Source organism: Salmo salar, chromosome ssa06 (assembly GCF_905237065.1).
Source record: "Salmo salar chromosome ssa06, Ssal_v3.1, whole genome shotgun sequence".
NCBI classification, from domain to species: domain Eukaryota; kingdom Metazoa; phylum Chordata; class Actinopteri; order Salmoniformes; family Salmonidae; genus Salmo; species Salmo salar.
The window spans coordinates 40,525,092-40,553,073 of NC_059447.1; the positions used below are offsets into that span (position 1 = coordinate 40,525,092).

At 45.7% G+C, this 27,982-nt stretch overlaps 2 protein-coding genes across 4 annotated transcripts; both read left to right on the forward strand.

Annotated features, from left to right (window-relative positions):
- Positions 1–244: 244 nt before the first annotated feature.
- Positions 245–8,230, forward strand: LOC106607304 (EF-hand calcium-binding domain-containing protein 3). The gene is made up of 9 exons (XM_014204138.2): positions 245–1,428; positions 1,535–1,605; positions 1,784–1,927; positions 2,197–2,271; positions 2,452–2,563; positions 2,830–2,966; positions 3,115–3,299; positions 3,391–3,516; positions 3,601–8,230. The coding sequence occupies exons 1-9, from the start codon at positions 503–505 to the stop codon at positions 3,946–3,948; spliced, it is 2,124 nt and encodes a 707-aa protein (XP_014059613.2). The 5' UTR covers positions 245–502; the 3' UTR covers positions 3,949–8,230.
- Positions 8,231–8,504: 274 nt separating this feature from the next.
- Positions 8,505–25,146, forward strand: LOC106607302 (myosin light chain kinase, smooth muscle). Of its 3 annotated transcripts, none has more exons than XM_045720578.1 (17): positions 8,505–8,847; positions 12,823–12,978; positions 13,395–13,643; positions 13,904–14,083; positions 15,158–15,202; positions 16,461–16,585; positions 16,710–16,863; positions 16,952–17,269; positions 17,679–17,778; positions 21,599–21,802; positions 21,984–22,201; positions 22,540–22,663; positions 23,074–23,226; positions 23,413–23,542; positions 23,668–23,755; positions 24,087–24,227; positions 24,534–25,146. In XM_045720578.1, the coding sequence occupies exons 1-17, from the start codon at positions 8,688–8,690 to the stop codon at positions 24,737–24,739; spliced, it is 2,751 nt and encodes a 916-aa protein (XP_045576534.1). In that variant the 5' UTR covers positions 8,505–8,687; the 3' UTR covers positions 24,740–25,146. The 3 variants fall into 3 exon arrangements, with proteins under 3 accessions (XP_045576534.1, XP_014059609.1, XP_014059610.1); XM_014204134.2 differs by having other exon boundaries at positions 8,508–8,847; positions 13,491–13,643; XM_014204135.2 differs by having other exon boundaries at positions 8,545–8,847; positions 13,403–13,643.
- Positions 25,147–27,982: the final 2,836 nt, after the last annotated feature.

The following is a 27,982-nucleotide window of genomic DNA, read 5'->3' on the forward strand; positions in this document are numbered from 1 at the left end:
AATGTACGGATAGCAAGGCGCACTCTCCAACACTCAGACATCATTTACAAACAAAGCATGTGTTTAATGAGTCCATCAGATCAGAAGCATTAGGGATGACCAGGGATGTTCTCTTGATACGTGTGTGAATTAGACAATTTTCCTGTCCTGCTAAGCATTCAAAATGTAACGAGTACTTTTGGGTGTTAGGGAAAATGTATGGAGTAAAAAGCACATTATTGTCTTTAGGAATGTAGTGAAGTAAAAGTTGTCAAAAGTATAAAGTACATCTACCTCAAAAAACACCATAGTATGTTCAAGTATTTTTACTTCAGTACTTTACACCACTGAGGTTTACTTTGCTAGCGACATTTATTGGAGGGTTTTCTTCTCTCAGGAGGCCCAGAAGAAGGTGTCAAGGTTCCTAGTGAAGCTGAGGCTGAAGAGTACTTCTCGGAGCTCTGATGACAGGTCCAGTTCGGAGTCAGAGCGAGCTAACGCTGAAGTCCGCCAGGGGGCAGTCATGCAGTCTTCGGTAGAGGGCAAAGCTCTCCACAGCTCGCAAGGAACTATCCATAATAACTCACCGCAGCACTCCCCACCCACTGGCACTAATAAGAGTTGCAGAGGGGCAGAGGGATCTACGTCCCCAGATAACATTGACAGCGACAGGAAGAAGATCAAGTTCCCACTCCTCTTCACCAAGACAGCCGTGGCTGGGACCACCACCAACCCCTTTCTTACTCAGAATGACCGGCCCAGTGTGGAGCTTTCTGCCAAGGCAGAAAAGGTACATAAGAATGTGAGGGTGGCCGGTATCCCAGAGGAGATTGGTGTTGGAGCTAAGGTCATGCAGAAGACCTTACCGGCCATACCCAAGTTCAGCTGGTCACGGCCCAGTCCAAGTGAAGAAGATGACAAAGTCCAGGGCAAAGTCAAAGACTTGTGCAAGACCAAACTAGGTAAACAGAAAGAAGATAACATCCCGCCAATAGCCAAAGAACCCCGGAGAAAAGGGTCCTTCCATGGAGCAGAACAAGGCAGAGGCAGGGACTATAGCAGTAGGAAGGCGCCTCTCTCCTACAACATCCAGCTCAGACTCAACCAAGCCATGACAGATTCAGACAGACTCAAAGCTAGAGAGGTCTCCAAGAGAAGCGGAACCATCCGCTGTGAAAATCTCCAGCAAAGGCCCAACCGACAGATGCCAGAGTTGGAGCGATTCAAACCCAGGGATATCACCAAGAGGAGGGGCATCATTCCATGTGATGAGCTGCAGCAAAGGCCCAATCAGCCAATGCCAAAGCCAGATAAAGCTGCCCTGGTTAAACTCCCGGCGATTCCACGGTGGAGGGGCTCCATCTCATATGAGGAGTACCAGAAGCTGAACCAGAAGATGCCAGACAGCACCATCAACACAGATGACCCGGAGGAGTTCCTAAACTCACTGTCAGTACCTACCCTCTGCTCCATACCATTCATACCTATTCTATTCCCCACAACTGTCACTGTTATTCCCTAACACAACTATCTGCTTGTGCCTGTTTGCCTGTAGGGGCGTTACTCGTATTGAAGACCTGACAACTATGGTGCCTGACGATCCCCTGATCAATACCCAGTCTGATGGTAAGAAGCATGCGTACTGTTAGCCTGTCTTATATTGTCAACTAATATTACCTACCACTACAAAATCTATTTTTTTTATTAATTAATTAATGATGATCTTCTATTGTACATGTATTTTGAAGTGATGTCCCTATGTTATGGGAAACAATCATATCTATTGGCTTTTCTACCCATGTAGCCTTCAAAGAAGTCTTTGAGCAGTTTGCAAAGAACAGCGATGGCTCTATCAATGAGGAGGGCCTGGCGTCCACGCTGGACAGAGTGGGGATCAGTATCAGCCCAGAGGAGGTGAAGAAAGCCCTGCAGAAGGCTGACTACGACAGTATGTTTCTGCCTCAGTATCTGGAATTACCCCAAAATATAATAACGCGCTTTTCCATTATAAACATGTCGGAACGGAATACATAAAAATAGTTTGTGTCCCAAATGGCCCCCTGTTCCCTATATAGTGCGTGACATTTGTACCCATATAGGGCTCTGGTCAAAAGTAGTGCACTATAGATTGCCGTTTGGGGTGCAGCCATACACATTCCCTTAGTTGATGTGAGTTGGCAGGCTGGCTGACTGGCTGTTTTTGTTTCTTGGCTTCAGAGGATGGAGAGGTGGGGTTTCAAGATTTCCTGCATGTGATGGCGGACAGCCAGCGCTTCTCCAAGTGTGTGAAAGGTGAAGATCCCCGACTAAGATGTTGCCTTCACTAAACATATCTGGAGTCACATGGAAATATGAACATACGACTCATAGAGCTGCCATAGTGTTTGCGAGACTGTATTAAGATGGTGCTTACTTTCCTCTCTCTCACTACATCGCTTTTTCCTCTCTCTCTCACTCCTTTCTGAGCTAAAGGAGCGGACCCATCCCAGTCTGTTGAGGTGTGTGAGACAGTGTTTTACAAGACCCTGACCAAGATGCTGGCTGCCGGTATCCTGTCCAGTGGTACTACAAGAGAGATAGTACAGTAAGCCATTCTAAGTCATGCTACTTTCTTTTTGTATATGAATAGCCGACCGACGTCATGCGACGCTATACATGAGTGTGTACTAACTGGATGTCATCAAAGATTATGTAAGGTTAACAAGACATTTTCAGGGATAAAACAAAGAAACAACTTTTCATTGCAGTATCTTCTGAATTTTCAATAAACTTTATCTGTTTACACAGAAATAATACATTCTGGTGGTCAGCTGTGTCAGCCGTATTTGACTGTCCTCTACCTCTGACCAGGTACTACCATAAAAAGACTCCGAGGCTGATCCGGCGGGCCGTGCGACCAGACAAGGAGGACGGGGACCATGTTCTCGCCTACTACACCAAGGGAGCTCATCTCATAGGCCTGAAGAGCAAGCAGCTCCAGCCAGCGGGTGAGCTAACACAATATAACACCAGCACATACAGTACTCCTTTCTCCCTATATTCATATTGAACTGCTTCAGCTTTCATACTCTCCTAGTCAAATTTATATTGATTGGCAGAGGAGTGATGAGGGACTGTTGTTGTTTTGATGTGCAGAGACAATTGCCCAGAGCCAGAAGGAGAAGGATAGCCCGTACTTGAGGCGTCCCAGCCTGAACGTGGCCTACACCTCCTGGGACCCCCGGCGCATGTCCCTGAACCCTGCACAGAGGGCCAAAATGGGCCGCATGAAGTCTGTCACGGCCTGGAAGACCGTTGAGATCGAGGATCGCATCAGACAAGTAATATAAAAACATTTTCACATATTGAATTATGTGAGAAATATAGAAAGGCAGCGAAAATATGTTGCTAATCTTCTTGTATTTGTACCAGCTGTCAATCAAGCACCCTGGGATGGAGAAAATGGAGATGATCACGCCTGTGAAGATGAAGGTGAACATGTCCATGAAGGAGAGGGACCACCTCACTTACAATGAGATCAACCAGATAAAACAGAAGGTAAGACGGGATTTGAACTGAATGTATGACAATATTGATGCAGTCAGTCCCACATTGAAGTTCTCTCTGTCTCTGTCTGTCCAGTCTAAATCAAGTCTGAAGGAGTACCTGAAGGACCTGACCCAGCTGAAGCGCAGGGACATGTGGAACTCCTGGGGCTCCCTTCAGTGTTACTGTGTCCTCCACAGCCGGAAGGACTTCCCCAAAACCTTCACCACCTACTCCTGGTCCTGGAGCGGCTGTCGCAACATGATGGAGACTGGAGACCTGGACGCTCCCTGTAGGTCCACCCTACGCCCCCATATAGCCAACCACTGGAGCCCATCGCCAGGAAGCGGCGTGCCTCGTCCAATCAGGGAGGCTAAAAAGAGAAGACCCCGGCGGCAACCCCCACTGACAGGAAGAGCAGTACACTGTAGAAAAGAGGAATAACACCAATAGCAATCATAACAAAACTGATACGATCAATTACTTTAACCACAAAGATCCCACCCCCCACTTCCTCTGACCACAGTCTCTACTCCCCCACCCCTCCTGATCCCAGTCCCAGACTTCGACCAGAGCGGCTGTAGTTATGAGTGCAACATCCCCCCATGCTATGTGTACAAACAGGACTGGCCCCCTAGCTGATCTGTTGCCCAGGGCCTAACTTATATTATCCCGCCCCTGAGGCCCATGAGGGGGGAATGGAGGAGAGGATATGCAGTCTCTCCCTGCTCAGCAGAAATAAACCCATCATCTCTGAAAAAATAGCAGAATGAGTCAAACGAGTGTCACTGGTTTGTTTTAAAACTGCACCGTGCAAAAGTGAGGAGGAGGAGGGATAGGTAGGGAGGGATCTGGGGTTGATGGGGTCTATGAATAAATCTAAGGGTCCTACAAGGCCAAGTCATGGAGCCTAGGAGGAGAGCCAGAACTACTCATCCCCTTGGCCTTCTCCAGCTGGTTGGGTTACACTATAGTCTGCTGATTAAGTCCCTGACTGGTCCAGGTCCTGATAGGGTTGAGGACCCTGATATCAGGCCCAGTTGAGGAAGGGATCAGTGCTGGTCTGACCCATTCATTATGAACAGTCTCAGTCTGATGTTAACCAGACATGCCTGAGACACACGCACAGACGCAGAGTACATTAGCCCTCCGCCTGGCTCCCATTAAAAAGATGACGGTAATAAAATAAACCACAGTGAAACAGGGAGCTCTGTTGTTAAAGCTGTTGTGCTTGCATGTGTCTGTGCATTTGGCGATATCACAAATTAGCAGTGACACTGTTTACTCAGACTAAGCATACTTGGCCTGATGGCCCCTGTCATCCTGTAGACCAGATGCTTTAGCTTCAGCAGTTTCCTTTTCCTCTCTTCTGTTTACTGTATGCTGAGACCAGATAAGCGCTATTATGGCAAATACAACAGTTTGGGCTCAATATTTTCTCAGCTAATTGGATAGTAGGACAATGGTCCTGCCTGGGAATCTCACCACCTTTTTCTCCAAACAAATCTATCATTGTTTGGAAATGTTAAACTAGGTAAGGCTGGCCTGTGTCTGTTTCTCTGGATGTCATGGGGAAAGAGAGAGGGCCCCCTAGTGCCTTTGACTGGTTCCTAAAGGATTATTGTTGTTTGACTGAGACCGCCTCTTCAGATGGTTTACCAAAAGGTGGTGCCAGTGTATCAGCCCTTATTGTCTGGTTCAGTCGCTTCACTTCCTCATTGACTTGATAATGACTTTAATTTGTCTCTGTCTTGTTATAAAGAAGATATACATTTTATGGTCTAATGAATCTACCCTTTAGTATAGTAGTTTATTACTGTTGATGTGAAGTAATAATATACTGTAGTAGTAGTCCTCAAAGCTCTTTAAAATGTTACGCTTCAAACTCCTGATGTCAGATCTGTCAATATCATGTTTGTAACATGATCTTAATGTTGTCAATGATGATCACGCCAGGCTGTTGGCTTCTGAAACCACTTCCTTATCCTCACCAGATGTTATTTCCACAGAGGAAACTTATATTGATGTGTTGTTCACTAATCAAAGGTGAAGTCCAAGCAACAGCAGCATTGTGTCGGGCATCCGCCTATTCATCGGTCCTTTCTCAGCTTTCATTATTACATTCTGTATCTCAGAATGCAGGAAGGTTTCAGATCTTTAGTATTATTCTGTTTCTCTCATTTTCAGTTCTCTCTCTCTGTACCTATTTAGTTAGCTCATTTTGGCGACAACGTATATCAGGTACACATTTCCAAAAAATGTGAAAATGACATGAAGGCTCTGACCAGATTCTTAACCTCAGCTGCATATCTGGCATCTCTCTTTAGAGACGTTCCTTTCAAAGTGACTGAAAGCAGCCCCAGCTGCGTGTTTATCTCTAGCCACATCTAGGTGATGTTTAGACAGAGGAGTCACACTCAGCCACCCCAGGGGAGATATAAAGGCCATTTTGACGTATCACTGGAACCCTACATTTAGATAGAGGGAACGTTAAGACCCCGTGTGCCAGGTGGGTGAGAGAGAGTAGGCCTCACTAAGGACTGACACAACAAATGTAAACCATTTAAAAGTCATTAAGTCAATTGGTGTCATTGGTGCTGTAAAGGTTATACTGTCTGTATGGATGTGGCTCCTCCCGTGAATTACCCAGGAACCTCTCTGTCCTGTCTGTCGTTAGAGGCTCCCGCTGATGAATGAAGAATTATCATCCTCTTTCCTCATAACGAGCTGCTTCCAGCATGACTTGCCAAATGTTTATCCAACTCTGTACTGTATGCTGTCTGTCTGTCAACACTGCTCTGATTCAAACTCCTGTGCAGGCTTTTGTTTGGAAGCCAAATTTTGTTAGGGAGTACAAATAGTTTTTTTTTGTTTGGATTCTGTCCTGCATAATAGGGCCTATATGAATGGTCCTGTGTATTAGCAAAATGGAGCACTTCTCGCTCTAGCGTCTTTTTCGGATGCCAAATTAGACGTGTGGATGTGTGCACGGTCTACTCTCTGTGTGTGTGTGTGTGTGTGTGTGTGTGTGTGTGTGTGGCCTCATACTGAGTGTGTTGTAGCTGTGTTGTTGTTGGACGAGGTAATAGGTTTAGGCATGAGGTTATCTTATGGCTTTATCAAAGAGCCCCTATTACCTGGTTGAGACACATTCTGGAATCTGCCCGCAATCTGGACTCAGGTGTAGACGTAACATAGTAAATGAAAATCCGGGACACTCAAATTAATATGATATGTTACATTTGGTATGGTACGTATTCATTTGTGGATGTCCATCATCCATTTCGTATGGTATGTTATGAAATACAAATCATATTATATGTTACGAATTACAATTTGTGTGATATGTTGCGAATTGCAATTTGTATGATATGCTATGAATTGCAATTCATACAATATGTTTAGAATTTGCAATAGGTATATGTTACGAATTCCAATTTGTTGTGGCTAACGTTAGCTAGGTGGGTAGGTGGCTTACGCTAATGGTAGCTAGGCTAGGGTTTAGGGTTAAGGTTAGGAGTTAGGTTAAAAGTTAGGGTTAGGGGAAGGGTTAGCTAACATGCTAAGTAGTTGCAAAGTAGCTATAAACTAGTTAGTAGTTGCAAAGTTGCTAATTAGCTAAAATACTAATGTCCGTGATGAGATTCAAACACGCAATCGTTGGGTTACTAGACGTTAGCGTTATATGCCAATCCATCCACCCCTACCAACCACCCTTCTTTCGTTTTTTCCTTAAGTAACCTTCTGTCTTATTTAGCCACACCAAGCGTAACAAATCATACTAATTTTAGTGTCCCGGATTTTCATTTACTATGTTACATCTAGTCTATAGTCTCTGCTTTATTTCAGTTACTGAACCAGCGGGTTGTTGCAATATGACATGCATTGCAAGCGGTGTAATTCCAATTCGTCTTAGGTTGTCAAAGTGTAATCTAGCAAGAATGTACTTATATCACAACATGGTAGCTAAACAACACCTCCTCGCAATGTTTAGCTCTCTCTAATGTATTTGCTTTGATAATTCTTATCCCAGATTCTACAGAAACACAAACAGCCCGTCTCATCACAGACCTTGAACACGGCAGTCGTTCTGTGTGGTTAATGATGTGGAATTCGGGAGGGCTGGAGCAGGGATGGAAAGTGAGGGGGAGCAGAGTGATATTGAGTGAATGATCTACTACAGTATCACTGCGTAATGGTACTTGAAATCAGGGCAGTGAAACACAAATGCTCTGTGTGTGAGAGGGATGCAGAGGCATTAAGCTAGGTATTAATAAGTAACTATCAGTAAAGGTATCAACAGTTCAGTGAACAGTTTCAAGAACGATGATGGACAAACATCTAGTGTATTTGTTGGTGCCAGTGCAGTACACTGCTTCACAAGACTGGAACACAAGACTTACTGTCGTCGGGTTGACATATTGCGCTGTAGTTTACTGGCTTACTGTGCTGTGTGAGAGAACTGACTAGACCTACATAGGTCATACTACTATTACCAGGGATGCTCATAGTAATACTGTGTACAGTAAATGTACGGTAAGGCTTCTTCTCTACTGAGCCTGAGGGAAGGGAACGCATCCACAGAGCTGCTGGTTGCTGCAGTAGCAGCCGCTGGTTCTATGGTCTGTGTTACCATGGACACGGCTCACTGTGGAAATCTCTCTCTGGGATTTATGTTAACTGTTATGGGGGCGAGGCTGTTGTGCTCAATGGTCTCACCTACCGGTGTGAAGTTATACATACAGTACGTAACAGAGATGTCACACACATCCAAAGTTCAGTCTCTACACTGATAAGTGAGCACTCAAACAGTAAGACAGGTGAATGTGAACAAGTCAAACACTTGACAAAGCAACCTTTGGCTGTGTTTGTGTATGGATAATCTCTCTCGTTCTGTATATGTGTGTGTGTGTTTCTATTAGCTGTGGGGTTAGTGAGCATAGGGGGTGGGTGGGTGTGAGAAGGGGACAGAGATACACTGATAGGGACAAAGTGAAAGGGAGAAAGAGAGAGAGAGAGAGAGAGAGGCATGAGGGAGGAGACTAACTATGACTGAACTATGAGTTGGCTGTGAGTGTGAGAGAGCAACAGTGACCGAGAGAGGGAGAGGATGTTTGATAAGCGGCTTGGGAAATGACTGTTTAAGTTTGTGTGTTGAATGCAGAGACATTGTGGAGCCGGACATGAGCAGTGACAGCAGCCCCAAGAAGCGCTATGTATCAACCCTCAGGATGTACATCGGACCCACCAACACTTCCCCTGGGCAGGGAAAAAACATCTTGGCAACCAGTACCACTTCTGCTACTGCCACTAGGACTGGGATAGACACAGCCTCTAGTACAGGTAAGAGTGTGTGTTTGTGTGTGTGTGTGTGAGAGTTTTCAGTGTGTGTGTGTGTAATGTCTGTCAGCGTGTAGTGGTGTAGTATGTTGTGGTGATGGGGGGGAGGGGGGGTCTAGGAGTGTAATTATTGGCATTGCTTTCTAGTTGCTCAGGTCAACATTGTAATAGACAAGTTAGAACAGACATTTACCCCAGAGACTGTATAGCTGAGTGACAAGTGACCACACACCATGACAAGGCATTTCTATTTCATTTTCAGACAGTACATTTGCTTGTTTTACATGACAATGATATTTATTGGTTTTGTTTCTGCTTACCAGTTTGATATTGTAGATAACATACTGTATTGTGTTTGGACTCTGTACTTCTTGAGCACTGCCTTTTGTTTTGTCGTTGTTTATAGTTACAGTGCAAGACGTCCGCTGCCATGTATGTATTGAGATTTATTGTGTGTACTTCCTTGTGCGTGCACCAACAAAGCGCATAGCATGTACAGTATTTCATGTATTTTCCAGATTGCCCTAATTAGCATTGGCTTCATGCCCATTACCTGAGAAGTGACGGGTGCAGGAATCTACATGCCCAGTTGTTGTTTGTGAGTGCACTTAAAGGCCATGTGGTTCTTGTTTTGAACAGCCTGAGGAAGGGGTTTGGAGAAAAAACATTAGTCCCCCTGCCCTCGGCCTCCTTTTACATGTTTTGTGACGGTGTTTCTCTCAGAGTGCAGTATCCTAAACACCTGTGGAGTAGGATGACATTACTGTGACAGTTCCATCTGCACTGGAAAGTAAAAGAGTGTGAATTATATCGTGACGTTAGGAGGGGATGAACTTTTTTTTTACATTCATGGATGATGTGACAATCACAGCTAAGTCAGTTCTAGAAGGCAGATGGATTTTGGAGGATCTGGAAGAGCTCACCAAATGGTCCAGAATGGAGTTCAAGCCTGAAAAAGGGAAGTGTCCAGGAACGGTACCGATTCAAGATTGGAGAGGAGACCATCCCCACCGTCAGGATGGGTATGGTCCTGGGGAAGTGCTAAAGCCCTATGGTCTAGAGGCACCAAGGTGGTCCACCTCGAGCCTGGGGAAGTGTGAAGGGCCTGACAGTGCTAAAGTCCTATGGTCTTGAGGCACCAAGGTGGTCCACCTCGAGCCTGGCGAAGTGTGAAGAGCCTGGGGAAGTGGTAAAGTTCTCTGGTCTAGAGGCACCAAGGTGGTCCACCTCGAGCCTGGGGAAGTGTGAAGAGCCTGAGGAAGTGTGAAGAGCCTGGGGAAGTGGTAAAGTTCTCTGGTCTAGAGGCACCAAGGTGGTCCACCTCGAGCCTGGGGAAGTGTGAAGAGCCTGGGGAAGTGGTACTGGGCCGAGCTCAATGACAAAGAGAGTGTGAAGGAGATGCTCTTGCAAGCTGACACGTGGATGACATCTCTGAAGAAGAGCGGACTGCTAGGCAAGTTTAAGGCATGTGGCTACCAACACAGGGTACTTCCCAGACTCTTCTGGCCACTGCTTGCCTATGAGGTACCTCTTTCAACAGTCGAGGCACTAGAGAGGAAAATTAACAACTTCCTCAGGAGATGGCTGGCGGTCCCAAGAAGCTACTCCTTCATCTGCCTGTACAGCACAGACAGCAAGCTGCAGCTGCCAATACATTTTTTTGGCAGAGGAGTACAAGGCAACAAAAGCACGTCAGGCTATGATGCTGTGGGACAGCAAGGATGAGAGGGTTTGCCAGGCAGAGACCGAGGTCAGGAAAAAAACAGGGCAGCTGGACATGCTGGAAGAGCGTGCAAGACATCTGGAACATGGAAGGGCAGCGGATTAAGTTTCTGCTTTTCTCTGTGTATGATGTGTTGCCCACACCAACAAACCTCCACACATGGGGGTTGGCAGAGAGCCCCAGCTGCACACTATGTCACGACTTCCGCCGAGCTCGGTCCCTCTCCTTGTTCGGGCGGCGTTCGGCGGTCGACGTCAGCGGTCTTCTAGCCATCGCCGATCCACCTTTCATTTTCCATTTGTTTTGTCTTGTTTTCCCGCACACCTGGTTTGCATTCCCTCATTACTCGTCTTGCATATAAACTTCTGTTTCCCCCCATGTCTGTGTGTGGATATGTTATGTGTAAATGTATGTGTACTCCAGGCTGGTTTGCGCCGGGTTATTGTAACCCGGTGTTTAGTTTTCTGAGTGCCGTGTTTTGTTCGCCTCAATAAAGGGCTCCGTTTGCTAACCAATTCTGCTCTCCTTCGCCTGACTTCCCTGCAGCCAGTTACGCACTCCTTTACACACTATGTGGATGACCAGCCAACCTGGAGCACGTGTCCTCTTGACAAGCACCTCTGACCAATGGAAAGTTCAGGTGTCAGCATGACCAAATACTGACTCGGGACTGGCCGCGGGACTGGCTGCGGGAATGGCCGCGGGACTGGAGCAAGCAAGGAGAAAGCCCAAACAACTCACCCCCTTTTTCATCCACTTCCTCAGGCCAGGAAAGAGCGCAGCAAAGGGAACAAGGACCAAAGGGATCCTTGCCACAGCAGGTGACTGGGAGATGTGGGCCAACTTCAAGAAGCAGCTCCAATTCCCAGAGAAGATAGCCAGCACAAGCCTCAGACCAGATATCGTTCTCTGGTTTAGAGGACCAAGCAGGTGGTCCTCATCGAGCTCACAGTGCCCTGGGAGGAGAGGATAGAGGAGGCACATGAGTGGAAGCTCGAGAAATACCATTCCCTCACCCTTGAGTCAGCAGAATGGATGGAGAGCCTGGAATCTATCAGTTGAGGTCGGTTGCAGGAGCTTCGCAGGCCAATCACTCTAGAGAACCCAGGGGGTGCTCAGCATTGAAGGAGTGGCAAGGAAGAAGCTAGTGGCTAACGTCAGCAAGCAGACAGTGTCATCCCATTGGATCTGGCTGAAGATTAATGCCAGGGATCAATGTTAAGATGAAAATAAAGATACAATTTTAGGTTGTCAATAAATATGTGTTGTTGCATAACAAACAGATTTACAATTTAGATACTCTGAGATGTTTTAGTGCCAAGATGTTGGCTGTGTGCTACTGCTGTCTTTATACTAATTTGGTGGTCTGGTGGAGAAACACAGAGGAAGTGTCTCAGTGTTTTTGTTGCAGATGTTTTGGTTCAGGCTTATTTTCCCAATATACATGTGTGGGTTTGGGCTATTTGTGTCTGTGTTGTAGACAATGTAGTAGGTGTCAAGGCATGCTGGAGTCTTTCCTGTAACAGGGAGAGCTGATAAATACTCTGCTAGATGAGAGATGTGGTTAGCACATTAAAGCAGAGGAAGAACAGAAACACAAAAGCAGCGATAAGGGAACGTTGTCAGTAATGCAAGATGACAGGCCAGGCTGAACACCCCACGGTTAGTGCTGGCAGGCTGACCAAAAGTGTTTTAGTAGTTGTTTTCCCCCAGGGTGACAAAACAGAGTGGCCAAATTCCACCCAAATTAGTAGGTCTACCGGTATCCAAGTGCTACAGTACATGTACAAATTACCTCGACTAACCTGTACCTCCGCACATTGTACCAGTACCCCCTGTATATAGCCTCGTTATTATTATTTTATTGTTACTTTTTATTCGTTTTTACTTTAGTTTATTTGGTAAATATTTTCTTAACTCTTCTTGAACTACACTGTTGGTTAAGGTCTTGTAAGTAAGCATTTCACGGTAAGGTCTACACTTGTTGTATTCGGCGCGTGTGACAAATAAAGTTTGATTTGAGTGTTGATTGATTGATTGACTTCAGAGCACATGCACAAAGACGTTTATGTACGTGTGGTTGTTTCACATGCCAAAGCAACACAGCTATTGGAGCCTGCGTATAAGGCTGTCATAGAACAGACAGCCTGCTGTATGAATTTCAAATGTGCTTATGATACTCTCTGTCCCCTGACCCCTGTCCCACTCACCCCCTGTTACCCTGTCTCTCACCCCACCTGCACCATCTCATCCAGGGAACAGCTGCCCCACACCTACCCCCCTGAGAGGTCTGGATCCACCCCTGTTCACAGAGCCATTGGAGGACTGCTCGGCGGATGAAGGAAGTGACATCTCACTCCGAGGGGTTATCACAGGAAGTCAGCCAATCAGTGTGTCCTGGCTGCACAATGGTGAGCTGAGGACAGGCCTTATTCTCCATGTCCTGCACAGTTTGGCTCTATGCCATTAGAATTCAACTTTATGAATTTGAATAGAAAATGTCTTCATTAAATTCAATTTCCACTACGACATTTTATATCCATTGCCAAATGGACTTGAACGCCCAAACAGCAAGGTAAATAAAAAGCACATTTGCGTCACTCTGCTGCCCATGTTGCAAATTAGTACTACCTTGTGATGTTTTTTAGTTCTTTATATATCAGCACGTTAGAAGGATAAGAATCTACTTTCAAGTGATACTGCTCACGCTCCTCCATTAACGCCTTAATTGAATTTTCATTTCAGGGTAGTGGGTGTTCACCCTCCCACATACTCAGTTTTTCTCTCTTTATGCCGGTCTCTCTCTTTCACATTCACACTCTCTGAGACGAACAGACACACACACTGAAGCTGAGGACTAGTGTCAGTGGCCTGAGCTCTGAGAGAGTTTCCTGTTGCTGTATATGGGTGTTCCCGTGGGCAGGTGAGGCAGTGTTTTTTGGGGAGCCCCTCTTCGATGGCAGTGAGACTAGGCTGGTGGTGAGGGAATGCCTACCTGAGGACGCGGGTGCCTACACCTGTGTGGCAGAGAACCGAGCGGGCAAGACCTCCAGCAGCGCAGCTGTGTGTGTGAGAGGTAAGACAACACACACACACACACACAATGCTGAAGTGAGCTCAGATCACTGGCGTACCACACACAGATCAGCGAAACTGCAGTATGCCACTGCCTCAGATGATACAGCCGGTGGCTTTATTTTGCATGAACACCAACAACACAAAGGGTTAACTGCACTGCAGTAAGAGTTTAGATTCTGATGTTGTGTTTTTTTTTTCTTTTGTCCCTTCTGTTACGGGATACGAAACTGAAATTGTCCCCTGATGGAAACAATGCAGACTTTGAGACTATCTGCGGAGTCCTGAACGCATCTTCACACACTTCCCCTGCCCTCAACAACAGCATTATGGAAAACAGAGGCTCAAAGTTACTAATGTCACCCAACAATGACAGTGTCTTCAGACAATCCAGCTCCCCAATAAGCTCTAACACCCCGAGCCCAGGAGGACCCCAAAAAGGTAAAACATGAACTCATTATAGACTATCTCTTGTACCCTGAGTGTATAAAACATTAGGAACACCTTCCTAAAATTGAGTTGCTCTCAGAACTGCCTCTGCCTTTTGCTCTCAGAACTGCCTCAGTTTGTTGGGGCATGGGCTCTACAAGGTGTTGAAAGCGTTCCACAGAGATGCTGGCCCATGTTGACTCATGCTTCCCACAGTTGTGTCAAGTTAGCTGGATGTCCTTTGGGTGGTGGACCATTCTTGATACACACAGGAAACTGTTTTGCGTGAAAAACCCAGCAGTGTTGCAGTTCTTGACACATTCAAACTGGTGCGCCTGGCACCTACTACCATACCTCGTTCAAAGGCACTCAAATATTTTGTCTTGCCCATTCACCCTCTCAATGGCACATACACAATCCATGTCTCAATTGTCTCAAGGCTTAAAAATCCTTCTTTAACCTGTCTCCTCGCCTTCATCTACACTGATTGAAGTGGATTTAACACGTGGCATCAATAAGGGATCATTTGTTGTTACAAATGCTCTGATAAGTGGACACGTGTCATTTTCGGCAATTTACCCCAAAAATACTTTATATCGGAGTTGTTTCTGTTGTCATAGAGATAAAGGACTCATCATGGATATAACCCGTTTTAGCATGGACGTTGCCATTGAGGGCTTCCACCATTTTAAACTAGTCAACTGGGTGGAGATTCCTATGAGTTGGGAGCAATCAGCTAATGATGAAGGAAATTGACTACTTTAAAATGGAGAAGCCCATGCTGTCACAGACAGTATAATGGCACAGATAAAAATATGAGCCCTCTATTTATCTCTATGGCCTGGTGTTCACGCGTATCTGCCCTCTCATTGGCTAGAATGGTCTGACCTGATCTCGCCTCCTCCCGCCTGCCTTCCATATTTGAGGACATGTATTTCCATTGTTAGAGCTTTCACGCGAATATCTTGTAAATATAATAGACAATCTTTGGTTATGGTCCAGAGAGCACTTAGCCACGCCCTCCCACACCCTATCACTAACTACCTGCACCTGTGATCTCATTTCACATCGCCTCCGTTCCACCAGTCTCCACAGAAGTCACGCCAAAGAAGAGAGCCAGCTCGGGGACAGGTAAGATACACACTAGTCTTTCTCTCCCCCTTTCTCTGTGAACAAGCCAAGAGCTGCACCTGTCTCTCTTTCAATGCATTTATTCTGTATAACATGTCCAGTTGTTGTCCTTGCTTTCATCTATTGTGTTTATATCAACCCACCGCTTTTCATATTTTCGTCCAGCCTCAGATACTAGAGCTACACATTTAGTTTGACCCTTTGTACTCTTCTGTATTGTCTGTGTGTATTGTACTGCTGTGGTGAGGGACTTTGCTCTGGTCTGGGTAAGGCTAGAGTGTTATTGTGTATGAACTGGGTAAAGGTGTTACCAGGTAGGACCATAAAAGGATGTATAGTTCACACGGGCCACCAGTTGCCCATCCCTGACTTAATTGCATACTTTTGTGTAGATAACTTGTTACTTTGTCATTAGATGGTGTAGGTTTACATCGTTCAGTGGATTGCCCAGAATCTGATTTGTCATAATCTAATCTGTGTGTAAGAAAGAAGAAAGTTGTTTACAAGTAGGCCAGTAAATGAATAATTTTATTCAATTTGAAATGGAGTGATTTTAAAATAGGGCTATTTGTTAGGCTAGACGGGCATCAGTTGAATGCATTCCACGGGAGGTTTTGTGACGTCAGTCCTTCTTGTCTCAAAGAGAAAGTGCTTTATACACTCACACCAATTAAAACAAAAGTGCAGCTTTATCACAGTGGTTTTAGTCAAATGTACCATACTGCCATACTGATTTGACTACTGACCAGAAAGAGGCTGTGTCCACAAAGCCCTTTGGGGCTTTGCTCTTAAAAGGATTTCTGTAATGTAATGTCAGGGTTATAAGGAAGTCATCTGTACCTGGTTATAAATGATACCTAACCATTTCTATCTTCAGCATTCTTGATAACAGTATTGGCAATTCATTTACATTGAAAATGAATGTTTGGTCTGTATGCTTGACCATGTTATGTACTGGTGTGTGTAGGCGTTTGTAGTTGTCGGATACTCGTGGTTTCATAAGGACTGCTCTTACTTGTGTGGTATGTCATCTGTGTTTGGTCATGAAAACCCGCCTGCAGACCCGCACACATAAACCCATACACACAAACACAACAGCCGTACAAACAAACAGAACCACTCATACACACACCAGAACACTTACATGTACAAAAACACACACAGTTCTCACACGCAGTTAATAATGTTTTGTAAACAAATAATTATTGTGGCCTCTAGTGGACTCTAGTGAAAACTTGTTTTACCCTGTCTTTCACAGCCTCGCTGCAGTTTAAGGATCCCCCATCCCACATTGAGGCACGGCTAGGAGAGACAGCCCGTCTGACGTGTGCGTTCAGTGGATGTCCCCCTGTGGTGTCCTGCTGGATACGAAATAAAGAACCGGTACCAATATTATTTTCTAAAGAGTAAACAAATATCTAGCCTTCTTTTCGTAGCCTTCTGAGCGTGTGAGTGTACAGTTTGTGTCTTTTTGTCTGACTCTCTTTCTCTCTCTCTCTCTCTGTAGGTTGTAGATGGGTCTGAGTTGTGGGTAGAGAGCAGTGATCAGAGCAGTACGTTGGTGATCGCAGAGCCAGGACCTGAGCACTCAGGACGCTACACCATTGTAGTACGAGACCGCAAGAGCTCGGCGCAGCACACCCTCGCTCTTTCTGTCATAGGTAAATAACACGTGCAAAATATTTCTGTGCTTTGTGTGTTTTTGTGTGGAACCTGTTTGTAGCCTGTACCGTCTCTTCTTGGTCCCAGAGCGGCCCCAGTCCCCAGCCTCCAGCCCTGTGGTGTCTCTCCTCTCGGTCTCGCCTCTCTGTTTGGTCCTGTCCTGGTCTGGGCCCTGCTACGACGGAGGCAGTGCTGTCCAGGGCTACGTGGTGGAGGTGAGGAGAAAAGGCCCCGCTGAGTCTGGGGGCTGGAGTGAGCTCACAGCCCATTGCAAGAGTACTTCTTACAAGGTGCGCTCCGGGCTTGAGCCTCAGGGAGAGTACTGCTTCCGGGTGAGGGCCTACAACGTGGTGGGGGTGAGCGAGCCCAGTGAGGAGTCTCCGCTTATCAAGATGGAGCAGAGAGGTGAGCCATGTCGGTGTCTAGTTGATTGGTTCCAGCAGGAGTCGTATACCCTGAACTTCATCATGTGTGGCTGTATACTGTGCGGCTCAGTTGGTAGAGCATGGTGCTTGTAACGCCAGAGTTGTGGGTTCGATTCCCACGGGGGACCAGTACAAAAAATGTATCCACTCACTACTGTAAGTCGCTCTGGATAAGAGCGTTTGCTAAATTACTCAAATGTAAAATGTTAATCAAGCTTGTTTGTCACATGGACTTCATGCCTTCAGCTGCAGAGACGAACACATTTCAACAATACTTTTTAAACTCAATCAATCTGTTTCCTATAGATTTGTATCATTAGGTGCATCGTTTGATGCAGCCTATCTGATGACTGACAGCTCACATGTCTGTCTCTGTGTGTGATCTGTAGCTGAGCCACAAGAGGAGTCTCCTCGGACATATGAGGACGTCACCATCGACTCCACCCACAAGGTCACTGATCACTACAATGTACTGGAGAAACTGGGAGTGTGAGTATCTCCCATGAAACATTACACAAAAAACACACACACACACACGCCTGTGTGTAATGCAGTGTAGATAACAAAATGAGTTAAACTCACTGCCACCAGATCAGCAGGTTAGCGATAACATCTCTTATCCTCTGGTAGGTTGACATGAACCAAGATGTCTGTTCATCTAGATAAGGGACACTCATTATCTTGTTTCATGCCAGCTCTTGTTCACAATGTTTTTCAAGTGAAAAAAAAATGTTCCCTCCTCTCTGAAATGTCAAAGACATGACTGATCTGGCCTTGACAAAAACACTTGTTGATTCAGTGTTTAGTCAACAGAGAGGGGAATATTGCGTCACAGAGCATAGAGGAGAGAGAAGTGTTCAAACAGACAGAGCATGTAGCAACCCTGATCATCTCCGTTTAGTCAGAATAAGGGATGTGGTTTAATTTTCGGACCCACTCACTCTATCATATCTTTTACACGTGTATGTATCTCTACTAACACCTAGCTCTCCCTCTGAACTCGTACAGTATGAAGGCAGAGAGTTGTCGAAGTGATTTAGTGGTTAGGATCATAGAATATAGTCTTTTAATTCTAGTACTGTAGTTAGGACACAGATTTTTTTTCCTGACCATGACCTGACCAGGAAATCCCTAGTGAAACCTCCAGAGTTTTTCCTGGTCAGGTCACATGGTCAGGGATAACTCCGAGATAGCAAGCCTTCCTTTACATTCCTGGTCAGATCTAGGTCAGATCTGGGTCAGATCTAGGTCAGATCTAGGTCAGATCTCTATCTCCAGATGGAGAAAGTTGTTCTGGAGCCATGATTATACAGACGGTTTGGCACCGATTACCATTGCATTATGGTCCATGGGGTTCACAGCACTGTGTGTCTATGTATGTCTATAGCAGGGGTGGGCAAAATACAGATCCATCCCACGAGGCCATTCAATCCAGCCCGTGGGAGGTTTGAGTATTTATACATTTTTGGGGGAAATTATGATTATTATAGGTACAAAAATAAACACTCCAGGCGACTCTTTAACGTCTAAAACTAGATATAAAGTTTGTAGAAATTATAATGGACCGATATAACTGCCCTTTTTCTGGCCCGCAAATGTATTTTGACAAACAAATCGCTCCCCAAAAAATCTGTGGGGCCCTTTGTTGAATTTTTTAAATCCAGATGTGGCCCTCGAGACAATGTTTGCCCACCCCCCTACACACATTCATGTAATCATAGACTGATTCTGATTTGTATGGACAAAAGTGTCTCATCAATCCATTGCGTGGATGGCAATATTAATGCAAAGCAACTCTATTCGCTCTGTGTATGTGTAAAGCAGTTAAACTACTCTGTTGGTCATACTTATTCTTCCGCTGCCAAAACCGTAAAAGCTACCAACACCAAAACAACTTTAAAATGTACAGGCTGACCGTCCGCAGTATGCTGGGAAAAAAACGTTTTGATACCCACTTATACTTTTCAGCTCCATAGGCTTAAACCATTAAAACAACTAACATTTGCAGTGGTACTGTTGGTAAAAAAACGAAAGTTTTGAGACTAAATATATGTTACACACTACCACACTATTTGCATGAATCCAAATGGATTTCAGGGGTAATAGACTTGAATGGGAGAAATTACTACTAGTCCTCCACCGTTTAAGCTAGAAACGCCATTCAAAGTTTAAAACGTGCAGACCGGTCTGGAATAGGTTGCTTGTATACTGACCACAACCACGCAACTACTGACCACAACTACTGACCACCGCTATAAACCCCACCCTGACGTTGACATGTGCAGACTGACTCAATATACACTGCTCAAAAAAATAAAGGGAACACTTAAACAACGCAATGTAACTCCAAGTCAATCACACTTCTGTGAAATCAAACTGTCCACTTAGGAAGCAACACTGATTGACAATACATTTCACATGCTATTGTGCAAATGGAATAGACAACAGGTGGAAATTATAGGCAATTAGCAAGACACCCCCAATAAAGGAGTGGTTCTGCAGGTGGGGACCACAGACCACTTCTCAGTTCCTATGCTTCGTGGCTGATGTTTTGGTCACTTTTGAATGCTGGCGGTGCTTTCACTCTAGTGGTAGCATGAGACGGAGTCTACAACCCACACAAGTGGCTCAGGTAGTGCAGCTCATCCAGGATGGCACATCAATGCGAGCTGTGGCAAGAAGGTTTGCTGTGTCTGTCAGCGTAGTGTCCAGAGCATGGAGGCGCTACCAGGAGACAGGCCAGTACATCAGGAGACGTGGAGGAGGCCGTAGGAGGGCAACAACCCAGCAGCAGGACCGCTACCTCCGCCTTTGTGCAAGGAGGAGCAGGAGGAGCACTGCCAGAGCCCTGCAAAATGACCTCCAGCAGGCCACAAATGTGCATGTGTCTGCTCAAACAGTCAGAAACCGACTCCATGAGGGTGGTATGAGGGTCCGACGTCCACAGGTGGGGGTTGTGCTTACAGCCCAACACCGTGCAGGACGTTTGGCATTTGCCAGAGAACACCAAGATTGGCAAATTCGCCACTGGCGCCCTGTGCTCTTCACAGATGAAAGCAGGTTCACACTGAGCACGTGACAGACGTGACAGAGTCTGGAGAAGCTGTGGAGAACATTCTGCTGCCTGCAACATCCTCCAGCATGACCGGTTTGGCGGTGGGTCAGTCATGGTGTGGGGTGGCATTTCTTTGGGGGGCCGCACAGCCCTCCATGTGCTCGCCAGAGGTAGCCTGACTGCCATTAGGTACCGAGATGAGATCCTCAGACCCCTTGTGAGACCATATGCTGGTGCGGTTGGCCCTGGGTTCTTCCTAATGCAAGACAATGCTAGACCTCATGTGGCTGGAGTGTGTCAGCAGTTCCTGCAAGAGGAAGGCATTGATGCTATGGACTGGCCCGCCCGTTCCCCAGACCTGAATCCAATTGAGCACATCTGGGACATCATGTCTCGCTCCATCCACCAACGCCACGTTGCACCACAGACTGTCCAGGAGTTGGCGGATGCTTTAGTCCAAGTCTGGGAGGAGATCCCTCAGGAGACCATCCGCCACCTCATCAGGAGCATGCCCAGGCATTATAGGGAGGTCATACAGGCACGTGGAGGCCACACACACTACTGAGCCTCATTTTGACTTGTTTTAAGGACATTACATCAAAGTTGGATTAGCCTGTAGTGTGGTTTTCCACTTTAATTTTGAGTGTGACTCCAAATCCAGACCTCCATGGGTTGATAAATTGGATTTCCATTGATTATTTTTGTGTGATTTTGTTGTCAGCACATTCAACTATGTAAAGAAAAAAGTATTTAATAAGATTATTTCTTTCATTCAGATCTAGGATGTGTTGTTTAAGTGTTCCCTTTATTTTTTTGAGCAGTATAGATACCTTCAACACAACTTTTTGCTATCATTCCTACTTCATAAACTATAAAGCTGGTTGTATCCCCATTCATTTCAATGGCGGCATGCAGGCTTCAACATTAAAAACTGAAATCGGTGCCACAACCTTTAGACAAAACATGTTGAGAGCTTAAAAACACTTTATATGGCTTATGATGATATACTGTAGTGCTCCCTCTACCCTACTATACCAGCCCACTATAACCCATTATAGTAACTCCACACCTACAGCCAATCCAAAATAGGTCACTATCACTAACCTGTAGCCTATGAAAAATCTATTACTACCATTATTACTACAGCCGCCACTACCACTACAACTTCTTTCATTACTGTGAAAAACACCTAAAGAGGAGCAAGCAAACCACATTTTCTAGTTAACGACGTCGATCTCCTGTGACACTCCACAGGGGGAAGTTTGGCCAGGTGTTCAAACTGACTCACAAGGAGACGGGCCGTGTGTGTGCAGGAAAGTTCTACAAGGGCCGGCGGGCCAAGGAGAGGGAGGCGGCCCGTAAAGAGATAGAGCTGATGAACTACCTGCACCACCCCAAACTGGTCCAGTGTCTGGGGGCCTATGATCTCAAGCCAGAGATGGTCATGGTCATGGAGTTGTAAGTATAGAATCTAGACAAACCATTGACCACAATACATGGCAGTGGAAGCCATAGAGCCCTGTAGAAGTAAATGTATGATGTCCGCTGTCACTAATGTGAATTGAGTTCATTTGAATTGAGTTGGATTGAATCAAATTGAAAATACAACCTTATTGATCCCGTGATTGTATGTGTGCAGCATTGCCGGAGGTGAGCTGTTTGAGCGTATTGTGGACGACAGCTTTGTGCACACCGAGCCGGCCAGTGTGCACTACATGCAGCAGATCGTGGAGGGGATGGGCTACATGCACCAGCAGAACATCATCCACCTGGACCTGAAGCCTGAAAACATAGTGTGTGTTGACCACACTGGCACGTGCATCAAGATCATTGACTTTGGCCTGGCCAGCAAGCTGGGTGAGTGTGGGGCTGGCTGAGGGACAGAGCCAAGGGTGTTGAATGGTGCTGCATGTTTTGGAAGCGTTGTTGGTTTACATTGCAACACCTGGAAAAGGAATGATGTCTGCCTCTGTGTTCACTGTGATATATGGTCTGTGTCTTAAATGGTACCCTATTACCTATATAGGGAATAACTTTTGATCAGGGCCCATAGGGCTGTGTTTGAAAAAGGCCCTGGTCAACATTAGTGCACTATGTAGGGAATAGGGTGTCATTTGTGACATAACCAGTATGTAGGGAATAGGGTGTCATTTGGGATTCATCCTCATTACCCTGAGGTGTTGTCTCTCCTCCAGACCCCTCCACTCCCCTGAAGGTGATGCACGGGACACCAGAGTTTGTGGCTCCAGAGGTGATTGGCTATGAGCCTGTTAGCTTAGCTACTGACATGTGGAGCATTGGAGTCATCTGCTACATATTGTGAGTACTAAGGCAATTTTCTGTTTCATTCATTCTCAATTAGACATTCTTCTCTGCCTACAATAGGGCTTGACAAAATTGAGCTTTTCTGCCACCTAGTGGCCATACATTGGTATTGCTCATATATCAAGTTCAAATCCATGTGCGTGTGTGTCTGCGTGCGTGCGTGTGTGTGTGCGTGTGTGTCTGCGTGCATGTGTGTGCGTGTGTGCGTGCGTGTGTGTGTCTGCGTGCGTGTCTGCATGTGTGTCTGCGTGTGTCTGCGTGCGTGCGTGTCTGCGTGCGTGCGTGTCTGCGTGCGTGTGTCTGCGTGCGTGTGTCTGCGTGCGTGCGTGCGTGTCTGCGTGCGTGTCTGCGTGCGTGTGCGTGCGTGTGCGTGCGTGCGTGTCTCTGCATGTGTGTGTGTTCAGACTGAGTGGCGAGTCTCCCTTCCAGGGTAACAGTGAGGCAGAGACCCTGGCCTTGGTGACTGGTGCTCAGTGGGAGTTTGACGAGGAGAGCTTCGAAGAGATCACTGACCAGGCCAAAGACTTCATCAGCTCCCTGCTCAACAAGGAACCAAGGTCTTGGACTACACCATATTCCTGTAGCAATATATAGTGTCTGAGTGACTGTCTATGGATGAGCCTAGCTCTGTCTCCCCTCTAACCCTCTCTGTCTCCTCTCTAACCCTCTCTGTCTCCCCTCTAACCATCTCTGTCTCCCTTCTAACCCCCCCATATGTCCTCTAACCCTTTGTCCCCAACCAGGCGCAGGATATCCTGTGAGGAGGCTCTGGTCCACTCCTGGATAGCTGAGCCCATCTCAGCAGACCCCAGCACCACCAAGTGTCTCTCCAAGGAGAAGATGAAGAGGTACCTCGCCAAGCAGAAGTGGAAGGTAGGTAGTGAGTTCCCCACCAAGATGACACTTTGTATTTTACTACATTTCAGTTCTTTAATTATTTCATCATCCCCCAGTTGGTGTGTGAAACTGACTGAAGCCTCTCTGTGTATCTCCTTTAGAAAACAGGGAAAGCCCTGCTGGCGCTGAAGAGGATGGCTCTCCTGTCTAAAGCCGATGGGCCTGGCTCTCCCACCACCCCTGCAGAAGGTGAGACCTCCCTCCATACTTCCAAAACCTGCCATACCCAATACAAACCATGTCCGTTTCTCATAACCCTACCATTCCTCATGTGATATACAGGGGTGCAACTTTTCATTATGAAATTACATTTTTGGAATGTGATACAAAATGAGGCAACGGTGTGCTTTAGGAGCATGCGAACCCACTTCTAATGCCAAAACCACTAGTGATATATGACCCTGTTAGCCCGGGTCAACCAGATGAGCACTACGCATACCATTGGTTGACTTGTCCTCAGTCTGGCTGACCAGGCTATGACCCTGATGTGAGCCTTGACCCTGTGTCTGACCCCTGACAGACAGCCCCCTGAGTCCTGAGGCAGAGCAGGCCCTGCAGTCTCTAGAGGTCAAACTCCAGGGGGTGCCCCAGTTCTCCCTGACCCCAACGGACCAGACTGCCTCCCAGGGCTCCACCGCCCGCCTCTCCTGTCACCTCACAGGTACCTACCTATACACTGCATTACACTACAAACAGCTTCCATCTCGATCGCTTTATTAGACATGTTTGGTTGTCCGAATTACACGTTCAGCTGGGGCTTGTAAGGATTTTAAATGCTTTGTTTTAAAGTTGGATATTGATTAAGAGCAATCATGCCTTACTAAGTCCCTTGCTCAAGGACACACAGATGCATCCTGCTGTGTAATACACGTTAAGCTTTTTAGTTCAAGTGTGTAACTACATTCCATTCCTGAGCTCTTGTCATTGGATGTTTCCTCTCTCTCACCCCTCTGACCTCTCCTTTCAGGGTATCCTGACCCAGAGGTGGTGTGGTTGAGGGGGGAGGAGCCTCTGGAGGAGTCATCCCGGGTGCAGATAGAGTATGAAGAGGACGGGTTCTGCACCCTGGTCCTGGCCCAAGTTGGGCCAGAGGACTCGGATGTTTACACCTGTAGGGCCACCAACGACCAGGGGAAGGCACAGTGTTCAGCCAAACTCATAGTACAGGAATAGGTTTGTTCAGAACTGTGAATACGTATTGAAACACAAACGTGCAGAAAGTCAGACGCCCATGATTGTGAAATGTCTTTGAAACATTCCAGAAAATGTTGTGTAGCGCTTGAACCACTAAACTCTGTACGTTACGGCTCTTGTGAAACAACTCTTTGATTTCTGATTGAAAACCTCTAAGTCCTACTAGTTATTTTGGACATGCGTACGGGTTGGAAAATAATTCTCCTGTGAATTAAGACTGTCAATAGAGTGTCTTAATAGTAAAAGGAATCTTTTTGAACCAAGTATGGTTGTTAAACATTTGATAGATGTAACTTTAATGTGCATGTATTGTAACCGCTATGAATTTGGAATTATTTTTTCTTTTTCTCAGTGACCTGTTACTGTACAAACATTTTATAGTTGCCTCTAAGACCAATGGCTTTTTATTTTTACAGTTATGTCCACCAGATGACAGCATACTCTTTTGAAAAAGAGTTGTGGCGTAACAGCAGCCTTGTGGAAAATGTGACAGGAAGCATATAATTCCACAGAATTATAACCCCACTGTGTGCTACAGATTACTATTTTATGTCTACTAATTTAAGGGCTGGATTCAATCCCTATCGCTGACAATCTGCGCTGAGCGTGCCTGAAATTTTAAAGGTGATTTCCAATTGAGCCGGTTTGCTGTAAATGCAGTTGCCACTGACATTGCCTTTTAAATGTCAATCGCGATACGGATTGAATACAACCCTTTTATTTTTATATAAGTAATTTCAACCATTTAGCTGTTGAAATGTGTTCCATGTTTACATGGTGAAGAGCAGGAAACCGCTGAAGGTGTTCTAGTTCATGAAGATATCATGGACCAGCCTGTTAGCCTGTAACTCAACATAGACATTATCTCCCACCTCCAGAGGAATGACCACTGCGTTTCTGCCACTGTCATGGGCATTGGTTCCTACAGTGTCCCAGACAGACACCAGCCTCTGGCCATTCTTGGTCAAGCACACTACAGAATTAGGATGGTTGTTCATCATCGTGAAATGGAAGTAGTACATTCCTTTGACTATGGCAGTGAAGATACCTGTAGGGACATAGCTTTTAGTTTCTAAACACAACACGATGCAACACACAGAGAATATCTGGTACATGTGGTAGGGTTGTAGGCGCTGCCGGTGTTTGAGAAGACATTCTTGTACCTCAGTGTACAGTGAGGTACAGTGTACAAAAGCTTAGGAACACTTTTCTAAAATTGAGTTACACCCTCCCCCTTTTGCAGCCTCACTTCGTTGGGGCGTGGACTCTACAAGGTGTAGAAGCATTCCACAGGAACACATACACAATCTATGTCTCAATTGTCTCTAGGCTTAAAAATCCTTCTTTAATCCGTCTCTTCTCCTTGATCTACACTGATTAAACTGGATTTAACAAGTGACATCCATAAGGGATCATAGCTCACCTGGATTCACCTGGTCAGTCTCATGGAAAGAGCAGGTGTTCCTAATTTTGTACACTCAGTGTATAGCATATCAGTTGTATACAATAATGTATTCAAAGATCAGAGGCTGTTAGAAAGTTAAATATAGGATAATCCCTGTAATATACAGAGAAGCAATGGGTGGATAGGAGGTTAGTGACGTGAAAAGCGTTACATTACCTCCAGTTCGTCTCTTCAGCTTTGCCACTTTATTCTCACTGGTTTGTAACCGGATCTCCATAAGTCGTAGTTTCTCCCACATGACTCCTAGTTTCTCTCCTATAAATTCATTCATCAGAGAACCAGTGTCAGATGGGTAGCATTCATCCCGGCGGTCTCCCCGAGAGACAGATAGACAGCAGCATAGTGGCAGTAAAAAAGACTGCAATACAATTAATTCTCAAACTCATGTTCTTCTGAAACTTTTCCTGAAGTACAGTTCTGTGTTATTTCTCAGCCTAGTCTCCCTCTTTATAAATATGCCATCAGGAAGTAGAAACTACTACATTTTTCTGAGAAGTGCTAAACACTTTTTTTTTTACATTACTTACTGGTCCTTCAGGTTTTGGGCAGGTGAGCAAATGGACGTGACATTCTGATAATCCGTTGACTTCCTCCAGTTACAGTTTTTCTTGATTGCTAAAACACTTTGAATGAAACTGGGGTCCACTTGATCTCCATCATCACCTAATAAGCACAACAGTAGTCATCTCATTGCTTTCACACAGTGCAAATTCTAAGCACATTTTTGCAAAACAGTAAACGCAACTCTCTACAAAAGATGGAAAAGTCAGTTGAGTAACACTGACGCCGTTGACCATGCAGCACCTGTTATTCATGCATAAAAGAGGTCACCTCTGTGTTGCTATTTACAAGAATGGACCAAGTAAAAGGCGCTACATGGTCAATCCAATGTCTGCATTGGCCGTACAGCCTTTACTGTGATACAGCCTCTGCAGAAGTCAGGGCATTCATACTTCTTGCGCTTAGAGAAGCAGAGCAGCCGAGCAAGAGCTGTTGATCTACCATCAATGAATCATGTCAATGCGGAACTAAACGGCATGCCCCCAGAGGCTCCACAATTGTGTCATATCCTCCATACACAGCCTCCGACCACAAATCCACATCAAGCATAAATTGGCTTGAGAGGCCGAGGGCAAAGTAAAGCCTATTCAGCTACTCATTATGTCCACTAGAAAGCAACCTATTAATTGGCGGAAGAGAAGTCAATGTTTGGCTTTTTCAGTGGATTGATATGACACATAAAAGTGGATTATAACAGGGAAGTAATTGATACTGTATCCCTACCTAATGTTCTTTGAACCAGTTATGAGAGGATGAATGGGAAAGGCCACCACTACACTTATTTTGGTCATGCATCCCTGTCGGGAGACAAGGCTTCTAGGTTGGGGGGGACGGGTGTCATAAAGGTGTCACATCAACCCCAAGGTGGACTAGGTCAGATGGTTTATTAACTAAATCAATCCATCAAATTATGCCATAATAGTATTTTAATATTGCAATATCAAATCAAATGTATATAGCCCTTCTTACATCAGCTGATGTCACAAAGTGCTGTACAGAAACCCAGCCTAAAACCCCAAACAGCAAGCAATGCAGGTGTAGAAGCACGGTGGCTAGGAAAAACTCCCTAGAAAGGCCAAAACCTAGGAAGAAACCTAGAGAGGAACCAGGCTATGAGGGGTGGCCAGTCCTCTTCTGGCTGTGCCGGGTGGAGATTAGAAACCTAGAGAGGAACCAGGCTATGAGGGGTGGCCAGT

Excerpts from the sequence above, each read along its gene's own strand:
- LOC106607304 (XM_014204138.2), top strand. The coding sequence starts at position 503 with ATGCAGTCTTCGGTAGAGGGCAAAGCTCTCCACAGCTCGCAAGGAACT. Across the intron at positions 1,606-1,783 it reads GATCAATACCCAGTCTGATG|CCTTCAAAGAAGTCTTTGAG; the intron begins GTAAGAAGCATG and ends CTACCCATGTAG. Across the intron at positions 2,967-3,114 it reads CAAGCAGCTCCAGCCAGCGG|AGACAATTGCCCAGAGCCAG; the intron begins GTGAGCTAACAC and ends TTTGATGTGCAG.
- LOC106607302 (XM_045720578.1), top strand. The coding sequence starts at position 8,688 with ATGAGCAGTGACAGCAGCCCCAAGAAGCGCTATGTATCAACCCTCAGG. Across the intron at positions 16,586-16,709 it reads GGATACGAAATAAAGAACCG|GTTGTAGATGGGTCTGAGTT; the intron begins GTACCAATATTA and ends CTCTCTCTGTAG. Across the intron at positions 22,664-23,073 it reads GGAGTCATCTGCTACATATT|ACTGAGTGGCGAGTCTCCCT; the intron begins GTGAGTACTAAG and ends GTGTGTGTTCAG.